Raw genomic sequence first — 21587 nt, forward strand, 5'->3', positions numbered from 1 at the left:
TTGATATGAATTGGTTTGCAGTGTTGTAACCAATACACAAACAAATATGCTTAAAACAACTACAGCTAATAAAAAAAAATAAATGAACACATTTTCCAGTATGTAACATAAACGTTTAGCCCTTACCAAAAAAGAACAAGCACTAAAGAACCAAACTGACCTGTAACAAGCTCAGGGGGATTAGAAGGGGATAGGTAAATTATGCTCAACCAAAATACTTAGATAACATTTTTATGTGTGTAATATTGATTATCAACTGGTTTAATCTGCATATGTATATAAAAAATTACCTGGTGATCGTGCCATAAAGGTTCTTGTCTTTATGGGTGCTTTTTCCTTTTGTCTTTTTCTTTACTTTGAGGGGGCTGTTGTTTTGTTTGTTATCCTAATTAATCTATGTTGCTGCATTTGATGCTTTGCTTTGTTTTTACTTTGAATGTTTAAATGTCTATTTTGCAATTTTGAAGTCAATTTTAATGCTATGGTATTGTGTTTGTGGACAAATTGTTTTGCAAAATGATGCTTTTTTTACCCCTATTGCCCATTTTGTTATGAAGGCAAGCATCCGGCTGGCAGTGAGATGCGAATGAACGAGCGCATATGACTCCAGCCCGCGGTAAACCGGCTCGATATAACGCGCAACCAGCGAGCGCGGATTTCATTGATGAATTAGGCTCAGTGTCTTCTCCTCAGCAGCTGCCCAGAGAATTACAAGCCCTCCTGAAATTCATACCCACTAAAACAGAGCTGGAAACCTGGGCTCATCGCATAGAGCACTCTGTTCATACAGAGATTGAACAGATATATCAGAAAGTGCAAGCAGTTGATATTAAGGTTGGTTCCCCGGAGTCCTCCTCCTCCCAAACTTCCCTTAGATTAGACAAGCTTGAACATGCCCAACTGCACATGAAGTCTGTGCTTTCTAACTTGGCTCTCAGTTTGGACGATCAAGAAAACAGGGGCCGACGCAACAATTTACGATTAGGGGACTCCCGGAAGCTACAGCTGGGCCTGACCTGGAGCACACTGTGATTGCCATTTTTAATGCCCTTTTAGACCGACCCCAGCAGAGCCCATAGAATTGGATAGAGTAAATAGGGATGGTGTGAGGAAAGATGGAGTACCTAGAGATGTTCTATGCAGGGTCCACTTTTACAAAGTTAAAATCGTTCAGAAAGCATGGCAGAAGGGGCCGATTGATTTTGATGGTGCAAGTATTCAGATATATCCATATCTATCCCCTCACACGCTACAGATGAGACGCATACTGAAGCCTCTTTTGGATTACATTACCACACATGGTGCCCGATATAAATGGGGATATCCACTACATCTCATAGTGACCAAACCCAACTCTGTGTTTACATTACACAATCCATCTCAGCTACAGGCCCCGTTTACCTTCTTGGGCGCAGATCCCATTGATGTTCCTAATTGGCTAGAAGTCTTAGAGGTACTCCCAAGTATCTACTTGAGATCGAGATCATCTACCTCCGCACGACGCAGACGGCGCTCTCCCACTCCTCAGCACCCACTGAGAAGGAATACCTCAAATTCACATGAACTATGATTTCTCCTGCTGCTGAATATTTGGACTCTTGTTACCACCACTGTCTACCTCCTACATATATTACAATGCATATCTATACCTCCTCAGAAACTTATCGTTCCTGTGTGATGTATCTATGTCCTGATCTGAGCACACCACCTATGCCGGAAGCGGATGCCTGTTATTGCGGTGACATTGGTGCACATTGAGTATGGGCAACGGCCCACCATGGTCTCAGTGGTTCTTTGTTCCCAGATGGCTGCCTACCGCCAGTACTATTACTGCTATTATTATTGTTCTGTTTACATGATACCTGGCGCTTTGAAGCTGGGTTATTGTTTCAGCTCCTGTAGTAGCCTGCATTGTGTATTGCTGTGCACTTTAGTATGCCTGATTATTGGTATGCCCTTTATTTAATGTTTTTGTTAATGTCTTTGGGATCTTCAGTCCTATGAAGCCTTTCTACTCTTGTAAGTTTAGAATTCTATTTCATCTCCATGTTTTTTGGGAGCTGTGTGATTTAGTTATATACATGTTGCTGCTGCTGCTGAGCCAGCGGCTCATAGTGTTCTTGCCTACACTACCTCCCACATAGGTACAGCCGGCCTCTTGTAGAGGTCGATGTTGTGGTATATTGTTTTAAGGAGGTGATTTTAATTTAACTTTAGATCCGTCCTTGAACATATCCAAGGGCCGTTGCCACCTGCCTTACTCTCATCATAAACGTCTGAAAGCACTGCTACATGACAATCAATTGATAGATATCTGGCGTATTCACACCCCGGAGACAGGGATTATATGTTCTACTCCACGGTCCATAATACTTACTCCAGACTTGATTATTTTCTAATATCCCATGATGCCATTTCACAGGTTAGCGACTCGAGTATTGGTTTCATAACTTTCTCTGACCACGTCCCCATTATGATAGAGATCTCAGGGAGGATATATGAATGTAAACCCAGTGTTTGGAGGCTAAATGACCCACATCTCGAAGACCCTGAACTAACCGCAAAGATTGAGGAAGAACTTTCCTCCTTCTTTGCCAACAATGTAGGATCTACAGACAATCCACTTTATGTATGGGAGTCTCACAAATGTTATATTAGGGGTCTGTTCATACAACAGAGCTGTAGACTCAAAAGACTAACCAAACAAAGGCTTGATACGCTGTTACAGGAGTTGCATCGTTTAGAAATGTTGCAGTTACTCGCCACTCGTACACAAATTAACTCCCTATACAGAGAAAAGGCTAAAACACAACTTACCCGTTGCAAACGGTACTACTATGAACACGCCAACCACTGTGGTAGGGCATTGGCTAGGGCGCTTAGGTCTAAGAAGGCGGCATGTATATCCCTAAAACCAAAACCTATTTGGGCACCCTGGCACACGCCACCCCTGACATTGCTAACACCTTCCATGACTATTACAGTCTACTGTATAATTTATGAGGAGACTCTAGTGGTAGGTCATCTTCCGACCACCAGATCGCAATACAGGAATATCTCTGTGCCTCCGACTTACCGACATTGTCCTCAGACATTACAGAGATATTAGATAAACCGATAACACTGCTTGAGCTACAAGCGGCTATTCGCCGAGCCGCATCAGAAAAAGCTCCCGGCCCAGATGGTCTGACATTAGACTACTATAAGAAATTCTTCCCAGTACTAGGCCCGCATTTAGTTTTAGCGCTGAATGCGCTCACTGATGGTCACTCTTCCTCCTGACACATTAGCGGCCCACATATCAGTGATACTCAAACCAGACAAGGATCCTCTCCTATGCTCCAAATATAGACCAATATCGTTGCTTAATTGTGATTTGAAACTTTTTGCCAACCAGTTTAGCGCATAGGCTGACTGCAATACTGAATGATATTGTCCATCCTGACCAAAGCGGTTTTCTACCGATGAGGGAAGCCAGGGACAACACGATCCGTACCCTGAATATTATTAACTATGCACATACTCACAACACCCCTCTAATGCTCCTCTCCACTGATGCTGAGAAGGCATTTGATCGGGTATACTGGACGTTTCTGCTCTCCACATTGACACATTTGGGTCTTCCTCCTCGTATTCTGCGCTTGATAGAAATGTTGTATTCCTTCCCCAGTGCCAGAGTACGGGTTAATGGTGAACTCTCCCACTCCTTTTGTATTACCAATGGGACGAGACAGGGATGCCCATTATCTCCCTTGCTGTTTGTGTTGACCCTGGAGCCCCTCCTACGAATAATTCATGCCAATGGAGATATCAAGGGAGTCCATATTGGCCCCACTGAACATAAGGTAGCTGCTTATGCGGATGACCTTTTATTTTATGTTGCAACACCGGTAACTACTTTGCCGGTTCTTATGCCAGAGCTAGACAGATATGCCTCGCTCTCTAATTACAAAATAAACCTGCAAAAGTCGGTGGGGCACTGAGTCTTACTCTTCCCAGAAAAATTAGAGAGGCCTTGGCCCCTTCTTTCCCCTTCAAGTGGTCTAACTCAGCTATCTCTTACTTGGGCACACAGATTCCTGCTAATCTAACGCAAATTGTAGATCTCAATTTTATCCCTCTATTAAATAAAATCCGAAGTGATCTACAGAGGTGGAGACAGATGGCATTTACATGGTTTGGGAGGTGCAATGGATGCTAAGAAAGCAGAAAAATTCGCACAGACTTGGTACCACTGGATCCACTTTATCACTACTGAGGAATATTGCCGTTTGTTACGACCACCCCCCTAGATACCTGGGTATTCTGGGATGGATGCCTAATTGCATTCTGCCACTGTTTCAGAGATGTGATTGATTCTTTAGCTAGTCAATGCCCATTTTAACCCCCCCTTCCTTCTTCCCTTTTCTCTTTCTTTTTTTTTTATTCTTAACTCCTTTTTTTTAATTAGTAAATTTGTTTGTTCTTCTTTTATTTTTCTTTTCTTATAAAAATGTTTTTGAAAACCTTAAGATATCATGGTTCCTGCTACTGATACAGCACAAGGGGTTGGTTACAATGTCTGTATTTCTATGCGGTTGGCCATTAAGCCACAAGCTTGAAGATATGTATTGTTAGAACTTAACCTTGCTGTATGTTCTTTTTTGAACTGTATGTTACAACCACTTTATTTTCTTTTCTCTGTATGTACCTTGATATCTTTTAATAAAAATAATAAAAAAAAAAAAAAGAGAGCAGATCTCATTACTTATGCGTGAGATTGGCATCTCATTTCCCTTAGTGGAAAAAAATTCAATAGCATCCCAAGATGCTTGACATAGGTATCCCGGGAGGCTCTGCTCTCCCATTCAGTCTTGATTGCCTTTAATTTAAAAAAGTTGAGTTTAGGTCCACTTTAAAATTGGTAACAAATATTAAGGTAGACAGTTTAAGAGTTACTAACTGCTGTGTACTAATGTTAATACCATGGGTGGTTTTAGCGTAGGGCAAACTGGGCTCGCCCAGCACCCCCTACCTTTTCTAGAGACCCAGTTGACGTATTGGCAGTAGTGCAGGGAGCTAGATGGTTGCATTTGGCAAGGGCCCCACTTTGAATAAATCCATCCCAGCCTTCTACCTTATATCTGTTCAGGCTTTGATGATATCTAATCATGTTGAAAGGGTTAAAGGCAAGGTTTCCCAGCTGCTTATAGAAAAGCTTCATCATTGAATGCTAAAGAAACCTCCTTTATGTCAAAGGTACTTTATTTTAGAAAGACCATTCCAAAGACAAAGTTGTATAACAGGTTTAGCATTAGTCATACAGGATACTCCCATGGCTCTACCTTCCTATACAATACAACAGGGGGATGTTGGGGTCACTGCACTATTAGGACACTTCAAAATGTAGCAAATGTTGTGTGTCTGGTAATGTGTCTCAAGTGGTACTTTTATTACTGTGTGTAAAACCTTTTTCATTTAAAGGTTTTCTATTAACTAAGGCAACTCAGGTCAGTTTAGATGACACTGATGATTCTTTGGCTATCTGTAAAGCTACGTACGCACTTCCAATAATTATCGTTGGTAAACGAACGACGAACAATCCTGCACGATATCTTTGAACAATCGTATAGCACTGATCCTGTACAGACAGATAACGACACGATCGTTCAACGATATTGTACACACGATAGATGCAATTGTTTAAACGATACAGGAAGTGATGTGCACCAGAGAAAGTGAACAGTGTGTACGAACGATCGGGTCAAACGAACGACATTCACCACACTGTTCCTTTGTCCCTCTCTGCAATATGCCCTTCAAAGCGTTCTCAAGGAAGAGAGCAGCTCTTGCTTTGATATGTCTGCTTAGTGCTGAAGAGGAGGACATTGAGAAGAAGCGGCGAATGTAGTGTAAGGATTGGTTGTTGGACTGAGACAACATTTCAGATGAGAATCTGCTACGGGAACTGCGCCACTCATTCCCAGATGACTACAAGAATTATCTTCGTATGTCAGATGTCTGTTTCCAGCAATTACTTTCAGCAGTTGGACCTTTTCTGCAGAAACAAGATACCTTCATGAGGAAGTCCATTACACCTGAGCAGAGGTTGATCGGGGTCTGTGCCTGATGTTTGCACAGGGGGTTTATCCCTGAGGTCTGCACGGGGGGGGGGGGGGGGGGGTCTGTCCCTGTGGCCTGGACTGGGTCTGACACTAGAGGGTCAATAACTGAGGTCTGCTCTGAGATGTCAACATTTTAGGTCTGTAATGGGGTCCTTGTTGTCACAGATCCACAGGACCAGGGGATCTGTGCCCTCCTCAGTGTCACCTACCTACACTCCCTTGCTGCCTGCACCATCCCTGCTCCAGGATCCCAGTCCTTGTTCACTTCTTGGAGCAGGACTAGAATGTTCCAAAGATGCACTCCACATGCTGGCAAGCATGTGAACCCCACCGGAGAATGCCTCTTTGTCAGCATTCCCTCTGATGGTGGGTTGGAAGTCTACGAATCCCATGACTCCAATCCATCACATGACCTTCCCTTTTAAAAGGAGGTAACTGGTAACAGGACGTTGCCTGAACAAGGAGTTCTTCTTTGCTCTAGCCCCAGGTTCTAGTTATTGCTGTCTGTATCTCCTGTTGCTGATTCTCCTATGTACTGACTCCAGCTTTGATCCTTGACTGTTCCGGTTTGCTGCCTGACCTCTGGCTTATCTGACCACGCTCCTGTCTCACATCTTTGCACAATGTCTTATTCCTACCTGTCAGCAGTTAACAACCTCTGCATGCATGAGGACGCAACCTAGCAACTGCCTGCAGCGTAACATCCTCACCTCCAGGGGCTCTGGAGAAGACCAAGCGGTTGCTTAAACTCTGCACCCCGTCCCAATCTCTGCCAACTGGGCTGGTTGGTCTTGGACTTGTACTGGGATGGTCTGTCCCTAAAGGGGGTCTCTCCCTGAGGTCTGCACTGAGGGGGGTCTCTCCCTGAGGTCTGCATAGAGGGGGGTCTGTCCCTGAGGTCTACACTAGGGGGGTCTGTCCCTGAGGTCTGCACAAGTAGATCACCAAGGGGTTTGTCAGTGACATATTCCTCAAGACTGCAGCAAACAAGTACTACTTATAAACACAATGTAGGGTGATACCTTCAGCAGCTTCTATCAGATTATTTGTGTTTTTAGGAAGCTTCATTCAAATGAGTAGGGATCAGGTTGTGCACAAGGTTATTGCATCTCTCAATTACAATTGTGTCCTAAATAATGCTGTGTGTTTCTCCTTCTGACTGTCTCTGCATGAGAATCTTTCTTTCTGTTTCTTTCTTTCCTCTGTCTCTTTCCTCTGTCTCTTTGTGTGCCTTTTATCTCTCTGGTGTGTATATCTTTCCTTATTTCTTTCTTTTTCCTCTTTCTCTTTCTTTTTCCTCTTTTTCTTTCCTTTTTCTCTTTTCCTTACCCCCCTTTCCTTCCCCCCCTTTGCTTTTTCTCTTCTTTGCTTTTTCTCTTCTTTGCTTTTTCTCTTTCTCTCCTTTCTGTATCTCTGTGTGTAGAGGAATGCCATCTGCATCCAACATTGCATAGTCAGTCCTCCTCTCTCTGAAGTGTAAATTACCTCTCTCGCACAGACAGGCTGGCAGATGTGCTTTCATTTTCGTTTCCAAGTCGTGCAGCTTGTGATGCTATGAATGCAAAGCCATCTATTATTTATTTATATGAGTCATCAAGGCGGGACTGTGCTGGGGATTCTCATTGGATTGTGATTTGTCTCTGTTCTGTTTACATCTGTGGATCTCACTGCTCATATTCAGCCAGCAGATCTCAGCAGCATGCAGATATTACTCCGCTGATTGTCCCTGGGTATCAGTGATTTGTCAGAGCAAATGTAAACAGAGATTTTTTTTCTTCTCTCTATATCACGTGGTGTGTAATAGTATGGGAATTTATTATCCTTATTTCCTTTCAATGATGGATTAATAATTACAGACTGATCAGCAAAGCATTAACTCTTTGTTGTTACTAACTGAAGTCGCAGTTGATTACCACCCCAATTTTTGGAAAAAGTCAGATTCACGAGAAAATAATTCGATTCGTGTGAAACTTCAGCCAGTCAGGCGGTCACATTGACACTCCTTCCTCCATTGTGTACAGAGGGCGGTTGTCACTGCACATTACAGCCGCTGATAAAGATAAGTGTTATATAATAAAATATTAACTGATTGTAGTAAGATAAAACAGGTCCAATATCTGCAGTTTGTAACAAAAGGGTATAATACAGTGTTTTCCAAGACTGCATAGTCACCTATCTGCTTATCTGAGAGAATTATAAAGGATTAATGCATTTACAAGGTACCAGTTTCTCCCGCTGTTAATCGGGGAATTTGAAGACTTTGAAGAAAATATAAAATATTGGCTAAGGCCACATTTTCCTTCACTGATAATTAGAGAGTTTAAAAGCAAAATCACAGATTTATTTCCAGTTACACACAGGAAAATTTCTCACATAGTTGATGATTAAGTTAGTAAGTTTGACTGTTTACTAAGGCTGGGTGGGTACACATATGCAATGGTTCTCAGATAAGAATCGAACGTGTGTACAGTGCTCTACGTTCATCATCCGATCGGCTGTCCTGGAGGATCCATGGAGGTGAAGGGGGAGAGAGAGCGCAGAGTGGTGCCCCTCCGTCGGTTTCCCCCCTTCCTCTCCATAGAGCAGAACGGCGCAGTAAGTACAGAGCTCGTCCATCGTGCAGTCATGAAAGAGACTTTCCAATGACAATTATTGCACCCGTGTACATAGCCTGTATTATTGCACGTGTTTACACACAGTGAAAATGCAGCTTTTATTGCCACTTACACAGAAAATGTTCTACCGTTGTTGCTCATAGTCTGGTTGTTGATGGGTTTAAAAATGTCATCAGCGGGAGAAGTAAGACAATGGATAAGTCATTTACTATAAAACAATGGCAATGGGAGTCGGCCTCACAAGCGTTTAACAGCCACTAGTGGATCTTCAACTCGGACTATACCTCTTGGGATTGGATCCAGAATTCAATGAGCTATGGGTAGCAGGATAAGGAAGGGCTCCAGCATTGCCACTCCTAGGCCCCTCACCACTAGTGGTAGCAAAAAGAATAAGGTCCAGTTATACATGTTTTCAGGAGTTAGCAAGCGGCAGATTCCTCCCATCTAAGTGGACTGGCTGGTTCATTTATCATTCCTGTAACAGCAGTGAGATGAAGACACTGAACACGGAGATGTGGTATTTTTGATTCGTCCACAACAGGCAAAGGTTCTCAATCCCCTCATTATGTTCTCAGAAAGTATTTCCATCTCTAAAGAAAATAGAGACAAGCCGTTTGTGCGAATCATGGTAAGCAAAAGCTAATGATATAGAAAAGGAGCTATGTGATGGTGCACAACAGTTGTTCAATCCAGAGCAGCTACAAGAGAAGTGCTGGCGGGCAGAATTTATTTGTGGCACAGTTGTTATTCACGATTTGTTGTAGTTCTGTAGCAGCTTTTGTTGATGGTAGTAGTGGTGGTAATGTATTACCAAAAACCAGGGCTTGTAGAATAGTAGGTAGACAAACAGCACTTGGAGACAAATTTTCTGCATATTTTTGTGGCAGGTCAGACAGTGACGATGATAGTTTTCTGGAAGGAATTGTCTGGCAACACCTTTTGGACAAAAAAAAAAAACATTTTTTGCAACACCTCTGGCAAGATTTTAAGGTGAACAGACTCTGGCCCTGACAGCTTTGTCATGGGAGCCTTTGTTCATTGGGTGATATATAGTTACATAGTATATCAGGTTGAAATAAGATATGTCCACAAGTTCAACCACCAAGGAAATAAACATATCCAGATATAAAACTGTATTGAAATAAGTTGATCTAGAGCAGGCGTGTCCAAATGTTTTGCAGAGGGACAGATTTGGTGAAAATGTGTGGGGGCCGACCACTAACCAGAGTTAGCGTGGTTGTGTGAGGGATTCCCTGTGCGCAGAGTCTGGTGTCAGTGCAGGCTTTGTGCAGAGCACATTCTTGGAATCAGAGTGGGGTATATGAAGAGGAAAGTGGTAACTGACTACTTCATGCACCACAGTGCAAAGACAGCGAGCTTGGGTCTCTTTGACCCAGGGACATCTTTCGTGTGTTAAACTCTAAGGAGACGGAAATTAAAATTGTCATCTAGGAAAACACACGATATACTTTGGATATAAAAAGGGCGCTATAGCTTTGTTCTCAACTTGAATTTGTATGTTAGTTGGAACAGGTACATTATTTTAATAAATGCAATTAGGACAGATGTTTGTCTCAACATATCATTAGACAGTGTGGTTTCAGTTAGCCTAGACATTCATTAACTTCTGGAGCAAGCTGTGCTTTGATATGCAAAAAAAACAACTGCAGAGTTTGTCTTGGTCCTTTAAGAGTTACAAGATGTTACAGATCAGCTCAGTTTATAAAATCACCCACAACCTCAGCTATGTTTATCAAAAGACTTCTTCTGCAAGTCACAAGCCAGTGAGCAGGGAAGCCCCATTCCTATCTAGTAGTCGTCCATCCGTCTGTATGTCAGATGTTCTTAACTCAGGGGCTACCTGTACTTTGTTTTGGTGTCTGCCCCATAGTATGTCCCATTTTTCCATCGTCTTTGTATTATGTCTCAACTGTCAGTACTCGTGTATTGTGTCCCAGCTTCCTATTGTCCATGTTCTATAGAATTAAAAAAATGTTTTACAAACACTTGTATACAAGCACCTTTAATTAAATGGAAAGGGGTGAGGGGGAAATATGCTACATATAGCATCCACCTGCAGCAGCCCAATAGAGAATGAATGGGGGCTCACTGGGGGCTGTCTAAGCACAAGCCCAGTTTGAGGAGCTGTGTGATAACCCCTAGCTAGCAGAAAGGGAAACCTGATGGGTGTGCTTCCTTGCAAATTTGGTCTATGGGGAACACTGAATAACTATGGGATAATCATACCTAAACCTATCACTATTGCGGAAAATGTGTGTAATTTTTAAGCTTTCTCAACAGCAGGCAAAACTTACCTATTATGAAGAGACATTTTGCAGTCACCTTAGGACAGCCTTTTCTTTTAAGATGCAACTTACTTGTACCTCCTGTCATCAGCAGGCATCTCATCTTACCCACAGCATCAATCCTCGGCCCCCTTTTGTCTTGGCCTGAGTAGAAACAAATTCATCCTCACGGACATGACCGCCAACTATTTTCAGCTTGCCAGCAACATGACGGTTGGGAGTTGGAAGATCAGATAGGGCAGGTGGTATCTTCTTATCTGGCAAAGTGCCCGGTTACCTAACCATGAGTCCTGTGTGTTACTGGACCAGGAAATTGAATATTTAGTCAAAATTATCAGAAAATGCCATCCAGATGCTGTCCTTGCCTACCCTTTGTTTTACGTCGAAGCGAGTTCAGCAGGTTGAATTCTCCTTCCTAAACACCTCTTTCTGTCACCAGTGTGAAGTAATTGACTGTTATTAAAATTAACTAATCCTGGATTAATGACTTGTTTCAGCCACCTGTTCCTGATGGCAAGCAGTATTTGTATCACTAAACACCCTAGCTTCACCACCAACTGCACAATTAGAGGTAAAACATTCAATTGGAATGGATATAAACTATCCCTGACATGAAGCGGAACTAAACTAAATAAAAAAAAAAAAATCACACTTTTAATACCACAGATCCCTTGATGGTGCTGGATCTTACCTCCATCATGTGCCATCCCTCGATCTGATCCCATGTCATCTTATAATTCCTCTTTGTACTGGGGCAGATGGAGCGCCAGGCGCCGGCATCTTCCATCGTCATCTTGTCTCCTAGCTACATAACCCTATCTTGCACTGTGCAGGTGTGAACTTGATTGATGCAGCTCTGTGTAATGAGGGGGAAAAAAGAGAGCTGATCTCACTGTGCATGCTTGAGATCGCCATCTCTTTCATCAAAGTGGAAAACTGCCCTTCTGTGCAAGCCTGAAATTGCATATGCACGGCATGCGCAAAAAGAGCACCCAGAGCCTCCCGGCATGCATGTATCCCCAGAGGCTCTGCACTCCGATTCAGACTTGATCCCTGCTGCAATCAAGGCTAAAAAGGGGTCTTTTTTTTTTTTAAGCGTGTTGCACTTAATTATTTTTTTTTTTTAATAACTTTTTTTTTTTAATAACATCATTTTTTTATTACATATAAGGGGTTGTCTGCCTTTTATGTAAATTGAAAATGTTAAGTTTAGGTCCACTTTCTATAAAGGAAATAAGTTATAATTTTGCACCAAAAAAGTCAATATGATCAAACTGGATTCTGTTCTTAGCCATATTGGGAAAAATCATGACTGGTAATTCACTGGGAATTTTCCCTGTTGTGGTGAAAAATACTGTCTTTTTTTTTTTTCTGTTCCCACTTAACTTGGAATTTCACAGTTCCGAGCACCTCTAGTTATATTACTACATTACTTTTGTACTTTCTGTGTTCTGAACCTGATCATAGTAACCTTCTCTTTCAGATTACCTTAAATGTAGAATATATTTTTTGTCTGTAGAAAGTTACTTTTGATATTTAAGATAAATGTCTGTCCTGGGCAGAATCCTCCCTCCTGTGTCACTGGCTGTATCTGTTTGTCATTGGCAACCCCTATTTAGTGTACAGTACTGCGTAATATGTTGGTGCTATATAAATCCTGTTTATTAATAGGGTCTACCCGTGAATATGCTGCAATAGAGTTATACCCAGCACACATCAGCATCTTTTTAATCTTGCTTTATAAATATTAGTCTCATGAACATCACATTTACAGAGCAGCTGCCTAAAGCTGAGTGGCTCTTGGCAGACTAATAAATACATGATATACATGAAAAGTTTAATGTCTGTTATTTATTAGAATGTAATGTCAATCAGTTCAGTAAGAAAGTGATTGTAAATCAATTTCACTGGTTCATGGGAGCGACATGTGTGTCTTGTTAGTTCTATAATGTTCTCAGTCCAGCACTATGTGACTTGACTTGTATTTGTAATGACAGGATCATCATTAGTGCCCTGTTCTCTTCATAGATGAAAGTGGGATCTAACTGAGCATGTGACTGACATGAAAGAGTTTGGAGACGCCGGGGTGGACATTGTGCTGCCCTCATTATAGTGATGGTTATGGTGGGATATCCTTAAAGGCTGCACAGACACATGTGCTAGCTAATGAAATTGGGATAAAATCTACAGACCCATTACCAGATCTTATGCTGGTGCAGGACAATGCAAGGCCTCCTGTCGCTAGAGTGTGTAGGCAATTCCCGGCCAACAAAAGCATACCTATAATGTAGTTGGTGGAGTCCCTAATGTATCAACAACATACAAATAAAGGCCGTTAAGCCGCATACACACGTGCATTAATAGTGGTTGGAAAGGATCTTGCGCAATTCTTTCCAACGACTAGCATTGCACGATGCATGAACGAGTGATGTACATACAGCAATGTTCTGCTCTATAGACAGGAGAGGGGGAGAGGGGAGAACGATGGAGCGGCACCCTGCTGCGCACTCTCCCCCTTCCCCTAGTTAGTCGTCCATCGTTCGAGGATCCGCTAGGTCGGTTGTTCGGACGATGGACCACTGGGGCTCTACACACGCCAGATTCTTACCCGATATCATCCGAGAACTGTTGGGCGTGTGTACGTAGCATTAGAAGCCAGATCCCAAAGATATATTGGAAAGATTGATTTTTTTGAAACAAGACATTCCTGAAAGTTGGACTTTCAAGAGCAAATCAATGAAATAATTTTATTTAACACATAATTATATCAAAACTAACATAGACACTTAATAAAAACGATTAGTATCATATGTTCCATAGAGGGAATTGATCTCATTGTATGTAACAAATTGCAAGATGAGTATCACCCCTCTGGAGATTGGCTCTGGGGGGCTATTCACGACACAGAAGGGGAAGATTCATGCAGATTCATTTAACGAGTTTCACAGCTTTATGACTGCTTCCTCAGGTATAACAGAGATCAAAGCTAAACTTTATGGATAACAAAGACAATACCAATATCATAAATCATATTTCTAATAAACAAAAAAAAATGTTTTTAATACTCACAAAACACTCTGGTAAGGAGATCATGTTGTATTTTTAGTAAGCACACCACCATAAGAACTGATGCCGGCAGTGCAAGCACACCGAACAACATCAAGGAACTAAATACATTTTATGAAATGTCATGCTTAGTAAAAGGGAAATAATATTGAAATGGCAAATGTAGTCTACAAACTCATTATGGCAAAAAAACAAAATAATTGGCATATACCCTAAAAATAATATATCCTAAATAGAAAGTATTTGAAACATTAGATAAATAAAACCTTTAAATGATGCTCATATTGTTAGTGTTATATCTATATTGAATATTGCTTACTGTATCTATGCAATAAAGAAAATAACTAACTATTGAATCCTTTTTAATATTTAACCAACATAGGTTAGTGTAGAAAACTTAAGTTACCCATAGCAGAGTATAAGTTTATCCCACATACAAGTAGTCCCCAGGTTACGTACGAGATAGGGACTGTAGGTTTGTTCTTAAGTTGAATTTGTTATGTAAGTCGGAACAGGTACATTATTTTAATAAATGCAATTAGGACAGATGTTTGTCTTAGCATGTTATTAGGCAGCATGGTGTCAGTTACTGTATAAAATCCTCACTGTGAGTTATTATTTTAATAAATGCAATTAGGACAGATGTTTGTCTTAGCATGTTATTAGGCAGCATGGTGTCAGTTACTGTATAAAATCCTCACTGTGAGTTATTCACAAACAAAGCAAAAAAAAAACTTTTTGGAGCCTAGACGTTTATTAACTTCTAGAGCAAGCTGTGCTTTGATATGTAAAAGGAAACAGCTGCAGAGTTTGTCTTGGTCATTAATGAGTTATAAGATGATACAGCTCAGCTCAGCTCTTACAATCACCCACAACCTCAGCTGTGCTTTGCAAAAGATTTCTTCTGCAAGTCATGCAACCTATAATATCATGCAACTAGATACCTTCAGGAACATTGAGCCTGATTTATTAAAGCTCTCCAAGACTGGGAAAGATAGACTATCATGGGAGAAGCTGGTTGATTCAGCATATCTGGAATAGATTTCTTAAAAATTATTTGGTATTATTTTGCAAATGTCTTCACATCCACATGGATGGTTAGCCAGTTAACACACACACTCACTCTCTCCCTCCCTCCCTCCTTCCTATTTTCAATTCCTACTTCTCTGTTCAGTCATTAGGAGTGAAGAGATTTATCTTGATGTAAAAGCCCAAACTCTTAAGAGGGACTCTTTGCCTCCCCCATGTGATAACGCTGGGTAAATCACCAAACAGTGTCCCTGCTGTCTAATAAAGCAAATCCTTGTGTTCTCCTACCCATGCTGAACTATTGCACGGCTTCTAATGGCATATTTAACTGTCCAGAAAATTTTAAAAAAGCTGGAACTAAACCCTTTTTCAGTAAAATAAACTTATCTATTATAACGTTCACCTCCCCTTGCTACAACACTACCATCTTCACCTAATCTTCTGGAATCAGGTCTTCGGCCATCTTGAACTTCTGCACATGCTTACAAGAGTTAATTCTTTCTGGGTAGCTGGGCAAGCCAGGATCATACACTAAGCTGCAACAGAGGCTGGTATGTTTTATTGAAGAAGTGACATTGCTTGGCCCTTTTAAAATAAACAAACCCATCATTTTTCTATTTTTAATGTATAGTTCCACTTCATTCTAGTTTCCATGCACTTTAATGTATCTATAAGCTGGTCATGTTAGATGGAAGGTGTTGGATATAAAAGTACAACCTGTCATTCTGCAAGCATCTGTTACTGCCAGGACAGAAGAGACAAGCAATATTTAGGCCTTGAGGTAAAGCTAGGAAGTGGATCACTTTACTTGCTTATCCAAACCAAATCCAAGTCTATATTTAAAATAATTTTTTTCATAATATGTATAAAATATATAATCAGAGAGAGAGAGCGCAAGGAACTTCTTCTTTATTCAGAACTCAAAAAGCTACTTTTTAAACTACATTTTATTATAATATATAATCCTCTAGGTGTATTTAAAGTAATCTCCCATCCTATTGTATATATATTCCCCCACCTACTAGATTGTAGGCTCTTCGGGGCAGGGTCCTCTCCTCCTGTATCACTTTCTGTATTAGTCTGTCATTTGCAACCCCTATTTAATGTACAGCGCTGCGTAAAATGTTGGCATTATATAAATCCCGTTTAAAAATATTAATAATTTTAATGCCACATCCCTTATATCAAAGATATTCAAGAATTGTTTTGTTTTTCAATGGGACTTTTAGTTTGAGATGAATAGTTAGAAAGATGAAAATTATATATAAAAACATACATTTTCTTATTAGCAATATAATCTTTCTAGCACGGGAGAACACGATTTTCTATAGTATGAAAAGTATAAAGTTGAAGTTCTACCATATACAAAAATTGTAGGCTATGCTGATTTATTTAAATATACAGGCAACTTTCAACGCGTTTCGCAGATCAAGTCTGCTTCTTCAGGAACGTTGGAGAAAAGTAAGATTCTGCTGTAAAATATGCATCCAGGTCATTGATCCTGCAGACTGACAGCAACCAATATAGGAAAACCCATAAAAGCAGTTAGCAGGGGTTTGCCAAATGTGATTCGGCATATATTTCCATCACCAGTAAAAGCTGGTTATTCTGGGGATGACAAGCAGTAGCAACAACATTGGATGTGGTCCCGCCACAACTGTCCTGGAAAAACAACAGTTGGTGTAACCATGGAGAATATCGGTGTTCCTGTGATCATTATATCAGATTGTTCCAAAACCTAATATGCAGTTAATGGGCAGTGCCACTGGCTTTTTTTTAAAGATAAAAAGGTCAAACAGAATGTATGTATTTGGAAGTGATAATAGAATTACATTTGCAACTCCATCAAAAAGTGTAGGTAACTTGCTGCCGGGGGGGCTTGTCACCTGCACTAACATGACCTACGAGACCTGTTACAAGAGGTAAGGTGTTTGGGGTGTTGAAGGGATCATTGGCATCCTTGGAAATATGGTTTCGGTTTGCATACTTGTTCTTCTTTACCTAACCAGTCCTTAGTAACAAAAAGAAATCTAATGTCTCGAAACACAGTTTATTAGATGCTAATACCCAGTCAGGATTTTTTGTCAGATTGTGGAAGGGCATAGGATTAACTTCTGAACCCTGATACTCAAACTAAAGTGCCAATCTTTGACAAAGTACAAAAAGCCAAAAAAGGGGGCATATATAAATCCTAAATAAAATTTACACAATTATATTTTATTACTACTATTTTTTGCCTATTTAGTGTAAACTTATAATTCTAATCTTTTTATTTATTTATTTTTTATTCTTTATATTTTTCAGTTGTGTCCCAAATTTCTGCATACCAACTCCACGAGTCATACCTGGCCCTTCAGTGCTGTAGCAGAACTTATAGGTATGTCATTTTCCTATATTTTTACCTTTTGTAAAGAAAAAGTTTTCAAGGAGGTTTCTACCTTAAAGCAGAAGTAAACCCAAAACAAAAAAAAATCACACTGACCTTCAATCCCGCAGATCAGTCTATCGGTCGGGAGGTCCCGTGTTGCCCCGATATTCGTCTTCGGCCAAGCGCTGCCATCTTCTCCTCTCTTCTTTCGTGTTCTTCTTATGCTTCACCTGATCTCGCACTGCGCAGTTGTGAGATCGGGTGATGTAGATTGGAAAAAAACTTGCGGCTCTCACTGGGTATACGCAAGATCGGCAATTTTTTTCCCCTATTGATGAAAGGGCACCTTCTGCACATGCTCAACATATTCGAGCAAGCCCAGTCCGGGATGCATGACGTAGGTATCCCGGGAGACTCTGCGCTCCCATTCATTCTTGGTTGCCTAGACAATTGAGAGTTAAGGTTGCAGTGTTGCACTTAAAAAAACACTAACCAACAACCAACTCTGATTTTACTCCTAACATCTGATGTTTTCCAGTATCTGGCCAGTTATTAGTTTGTGTGGACCAATGTTAGAATTTTCTGTAGACTTCTCCTAAGATAGGAGCAGGTAGTAAGTGGTAGGTAAACATAAAAAAATATTTGTCTTTTATAATTTGCACTACAAGCCTACAAGCCTAAAAGGTGAAACAATATTTTCCCCAGAAATAATTTTTTTAAGCTAGGTGAGAAGAAATTGTAGGTGGGTGGCACCTCCTATCTTGTGTTCGAACTCAATAACCACGAGGCTGTTTGTGGGTGGTTACTGAAATGTAATGCGTGGTGCACCCAGCTAAAAGGCTCTGGGGAGAACATTGGTGAAATACACACCTTTTTTCACCTCAGCAAAATTTTCTTTTTTTTTTCTTATCCACAAAGAAAGGCAATACACTTTAAAATAATCATGTTTGGCAAATTTTCTAATTCATACGCTTAACATTTCAGTACAGTGCAAACTGAATTGGAAACTCCAGTAAAAAGTTTATTGCAAGCTTTGTTCTATTGGTATTGCAAGAAGATAGGAAGCTAAAGCTTCTTTTATAGAGTCTGTTTGCAGTCTTTGTTTTTGTTTTTTTCACATTAATTTTATTGTAGAATTACACGTTTTTTGTGATTTATGTAAATGCATTTTTCTTGCTTTTAAGCCGGAATGGAAAGCTAGAAAACTTTTTTGAAGTAACATGATTTTTTCATTGTTTACAGATAATGCCTATGATCCTGATGTCAACGCTAAACAAATCTGGATTGATAAAACAGTTTTTAAACAAGAGATATGTCTCACCTTTACAGACAACGGGAATGGGATGACTCTAGACAAATTGCACAAAATGCTTAGGTAAGTGATGTATACCATTTGGCACTTTATGTCTTGCATAATTTCAGTCTATACCTATGCTGCTGTTGTAGGTGAATGAGACCACACATTGATAGATGTACTAACAATGCATTCTAACAAAATATTCTCCCAAGAATTTTTTTTTTTTTTTTAACGCTTGGTAGGAAGAGGCGATAGGAAGCCGCCCCTGTATTGTGACCTAGGGTTTTGGTAACCACCCAAAAAGCAGACGGTTAATAAAAAAAGCTGGGTGGTGCACCAGGCTTAAAGGGGCTGGGGAGAACTCTAATTAAAGGGGCTGGGGAGAACTCTAATTAAAGGGGCTGGGGAGAACTCTAATTAAAGGGGCTGGGGAGAACTCTAATTGGGTATATTGCTGGATTTTTATCGCTGCATATCTTGTTCTTGTTCAGTAATACTGGTCACCTAAAAGTTAGCAACTTCATCATTCTATGCAATACTTACCGTATGTACCTAAATATAAAATAATTGGAATATAAACTAGGAATAACCTGGAACAGGAGAACTACACTGACTCAGGTGTAAATTTGGGGCACAAAACTTGTCCATCACTGCTTTCAAAACAGTATTTACTACAGAGGTCAAAAACATTGAATGTGAATAAATACATTCAAGTGTTTTTTTTTTTGCATTTATGTATAGGGGAGGGGCAGTTGTAAACGGGCCATAGCCAGTTTGTAATTTTTCCTCCTTTCTACAGGTTACAGTGTTTGTGCTTTGTGAGCTGGTATGATGTTCTTAAATTGTGTATTTTGTGCATTATTGTTGGCCTCCAGTAGATAGCGATGTGTCATAATGTCTTTGCTAGTAAGCATATGTTTTACATTAGGACACAGCGCCATCTAGTGTATAGAATCAAGTTTAAACTGATTGTGGCAGTGAACACTTTTCTAGGGCTCAAACGCTTGCTATTGATTTCTGTACAAATCAGGGTTACTACAGCCAAAGGTTTGGGCATTACCTCTGTGAAATTAGGTCATTTCTATGTGCTGCTGCTTAGCTTGTAATGGTACATATTGCAATCCTCAAACTAATAGACTTAAAAACATTTTCACAAATAAATCATTAAAAGTGTTATGAACAATGATGGCTGTGGATGTTAGGTAGAACAAGGAGTTTTATGGTGAGTTCTTTCTACTGGAATCCACAAAGGGTTTGTAGGCACCCATGTGATTCAGCTTGTCAGCAACCACAAAATAACAAAAGCCAGTTACAAATAGGTTTTTGTAAACCTCCAGTTTTCTAAATTATATCGGTAGCATGGTCAGAGATGGCCATTTGTTGTCCTATTATTTTCCTGCTTTTCTTTGTGACTTGTGTACTGTTAGCTTCATAGAGACAGTCGTATCTATTGCTTTTCAGCGCACTGATGTTTTCATTCTTTCCTTATCACATTGCAGTTTCGGGTTCAGTGACAAGGTTGCTGTTCATGGTCACGTGCCTGTCGGCCTATACGGAAATGGATTTAAGTCAGGCTCCATGCGTCTGGGAAGGGACGCCATCGTGTTCACAAAAAATGACTCTGGAATGCACATAGGGATGTTATCTCAGACCTTTCTGGAGAAGATTAATGCAGAGCATGTCATTGTGCCAATTATCTCCTTTGATAAGCAAAATATCCTTTTCTGTTTATTCATTTTTTTTTATCACATTGAGTTCTGCAATTATGTTTGGTAATGAATATAGCAGAACCACTCAGAAAATTGTGAAAACTTCTTTTTACAGATGCTAAAGAATGCTAGTCAACAATGGGGAAAAAATAATCTTCCCTCAAAGTCATTCTGTTTTGTTTAGGAATTTAAGACAGATTTCACTGTCTAAGCACAGGTCATCTGAATGCTTAAACCGGATTTATATTGTCTGCCATTTCTGATAAGTGAAGGAATTTAGGTGGATGACCAGAAATAAGGGAGCGGATGACAACACTGAGTTTCTGGCTAGGTGGATGTATTTTTTGCAGTTACCTAATAGAATAAACAAAAAGCTTTTATTGGCAAATTTTCAGACTAAATTGTACAAAAAGTAAAAGTTCATGGTTAGGGTTTACAATAATTTTCAGTTCACACATTTTTTGGTATATAGCACGGTTTTTAGTATGCTTTTATTTCTGTTTTCTGCAGTGTCAGAGGATACTGTCATTTAGATGCAAATGTTATTCATATGGGTCAACAACTGAATCCATTTGATCAATTCAGTCAAACTTGGAACAATTGAATGTCACTCAGAAATTCAAAAACTTACCCACTTATTCTAGGTAGGTAGTATTCTAATCCAAATGCAAGACTAAACCTCTATCCAAGATAGTTGGTTACAGCACAAATAAAAATGCCTATATGGTTGCCGTTGTTTCACTAAAATTAATTGGGCTAGGATTAGAAATACCGGTAATTGTTATTGCTGACTGTGTCCCAGGGAGAGGGTCCCTTTGTCTTGTTAGGTTGAAATTGTTAAATGGAAACCCTTTGCTACAGTATCTAAAAAGGCATTCCTTTGATCCGGGGAGATTTCTATTTGCTTCTTGCTGGGTCTTCAGGATATGAAGTCATGGCAAATCTCCATAGCCAAAAAAAAGACCTAAACTGATTTCTAATCCTTCATATTCTTCTAAAAACTAAAAAGAAAGTATTTGGTTTTAAATGTACCGTATTTTTTGCCATATAAGACGCACTTTTTCTTCCCCAAAACTGGGGGGGAAAAGTTAGT

At 40.2% G+C, this 21587-nt stretch overlaps 1 protein-coding gene across 1 annotated transcript in view; it reads left to right on the forward strand.

Moving 5' to 3' along the window:
- Positions 1-16100: 16100 nt before the first annotated feature.
- The window catches only part of LOC140321560 (MORC family CW-type zinc finger protein 3-like), a 23784-nt gene continuing 18297 nt past the window's right edge, over positions 16101-21587 (forward strand). The window contains exons 1-3 of the mRNA XM_072398281.1: positions 16101-17497; positions 18731-18863; positions 20285-20499. Of these exons, the coding sequence (XP_072254382.1) occupies positions 18832-18863; positions 20285-20499 (247 nt within the window). The 5' untranslated portion in view covers positions 16101-17497; positions 18731-18831. The remainder of the gene's footprint in view (positions 17498-18730; positions 18864-20284; positions 20500-21587) is intronic.

The sequence above is a fragment of the Pyxicephalus adspersus genome, chromosome 1 (genome assembly GCF_032062135.1).
Source record: "Pyxicephalus adspersus chromosome 1, UCB_Pads_2.0, whole genome shotgun sequence".
NCBI classification, from domain to species: Eukaryota; Metazoa; Chordata; class Amphibia; order Anura; family Pyxicephalidae; genus Pyxicephalus; species Pyxicephalus adspersus.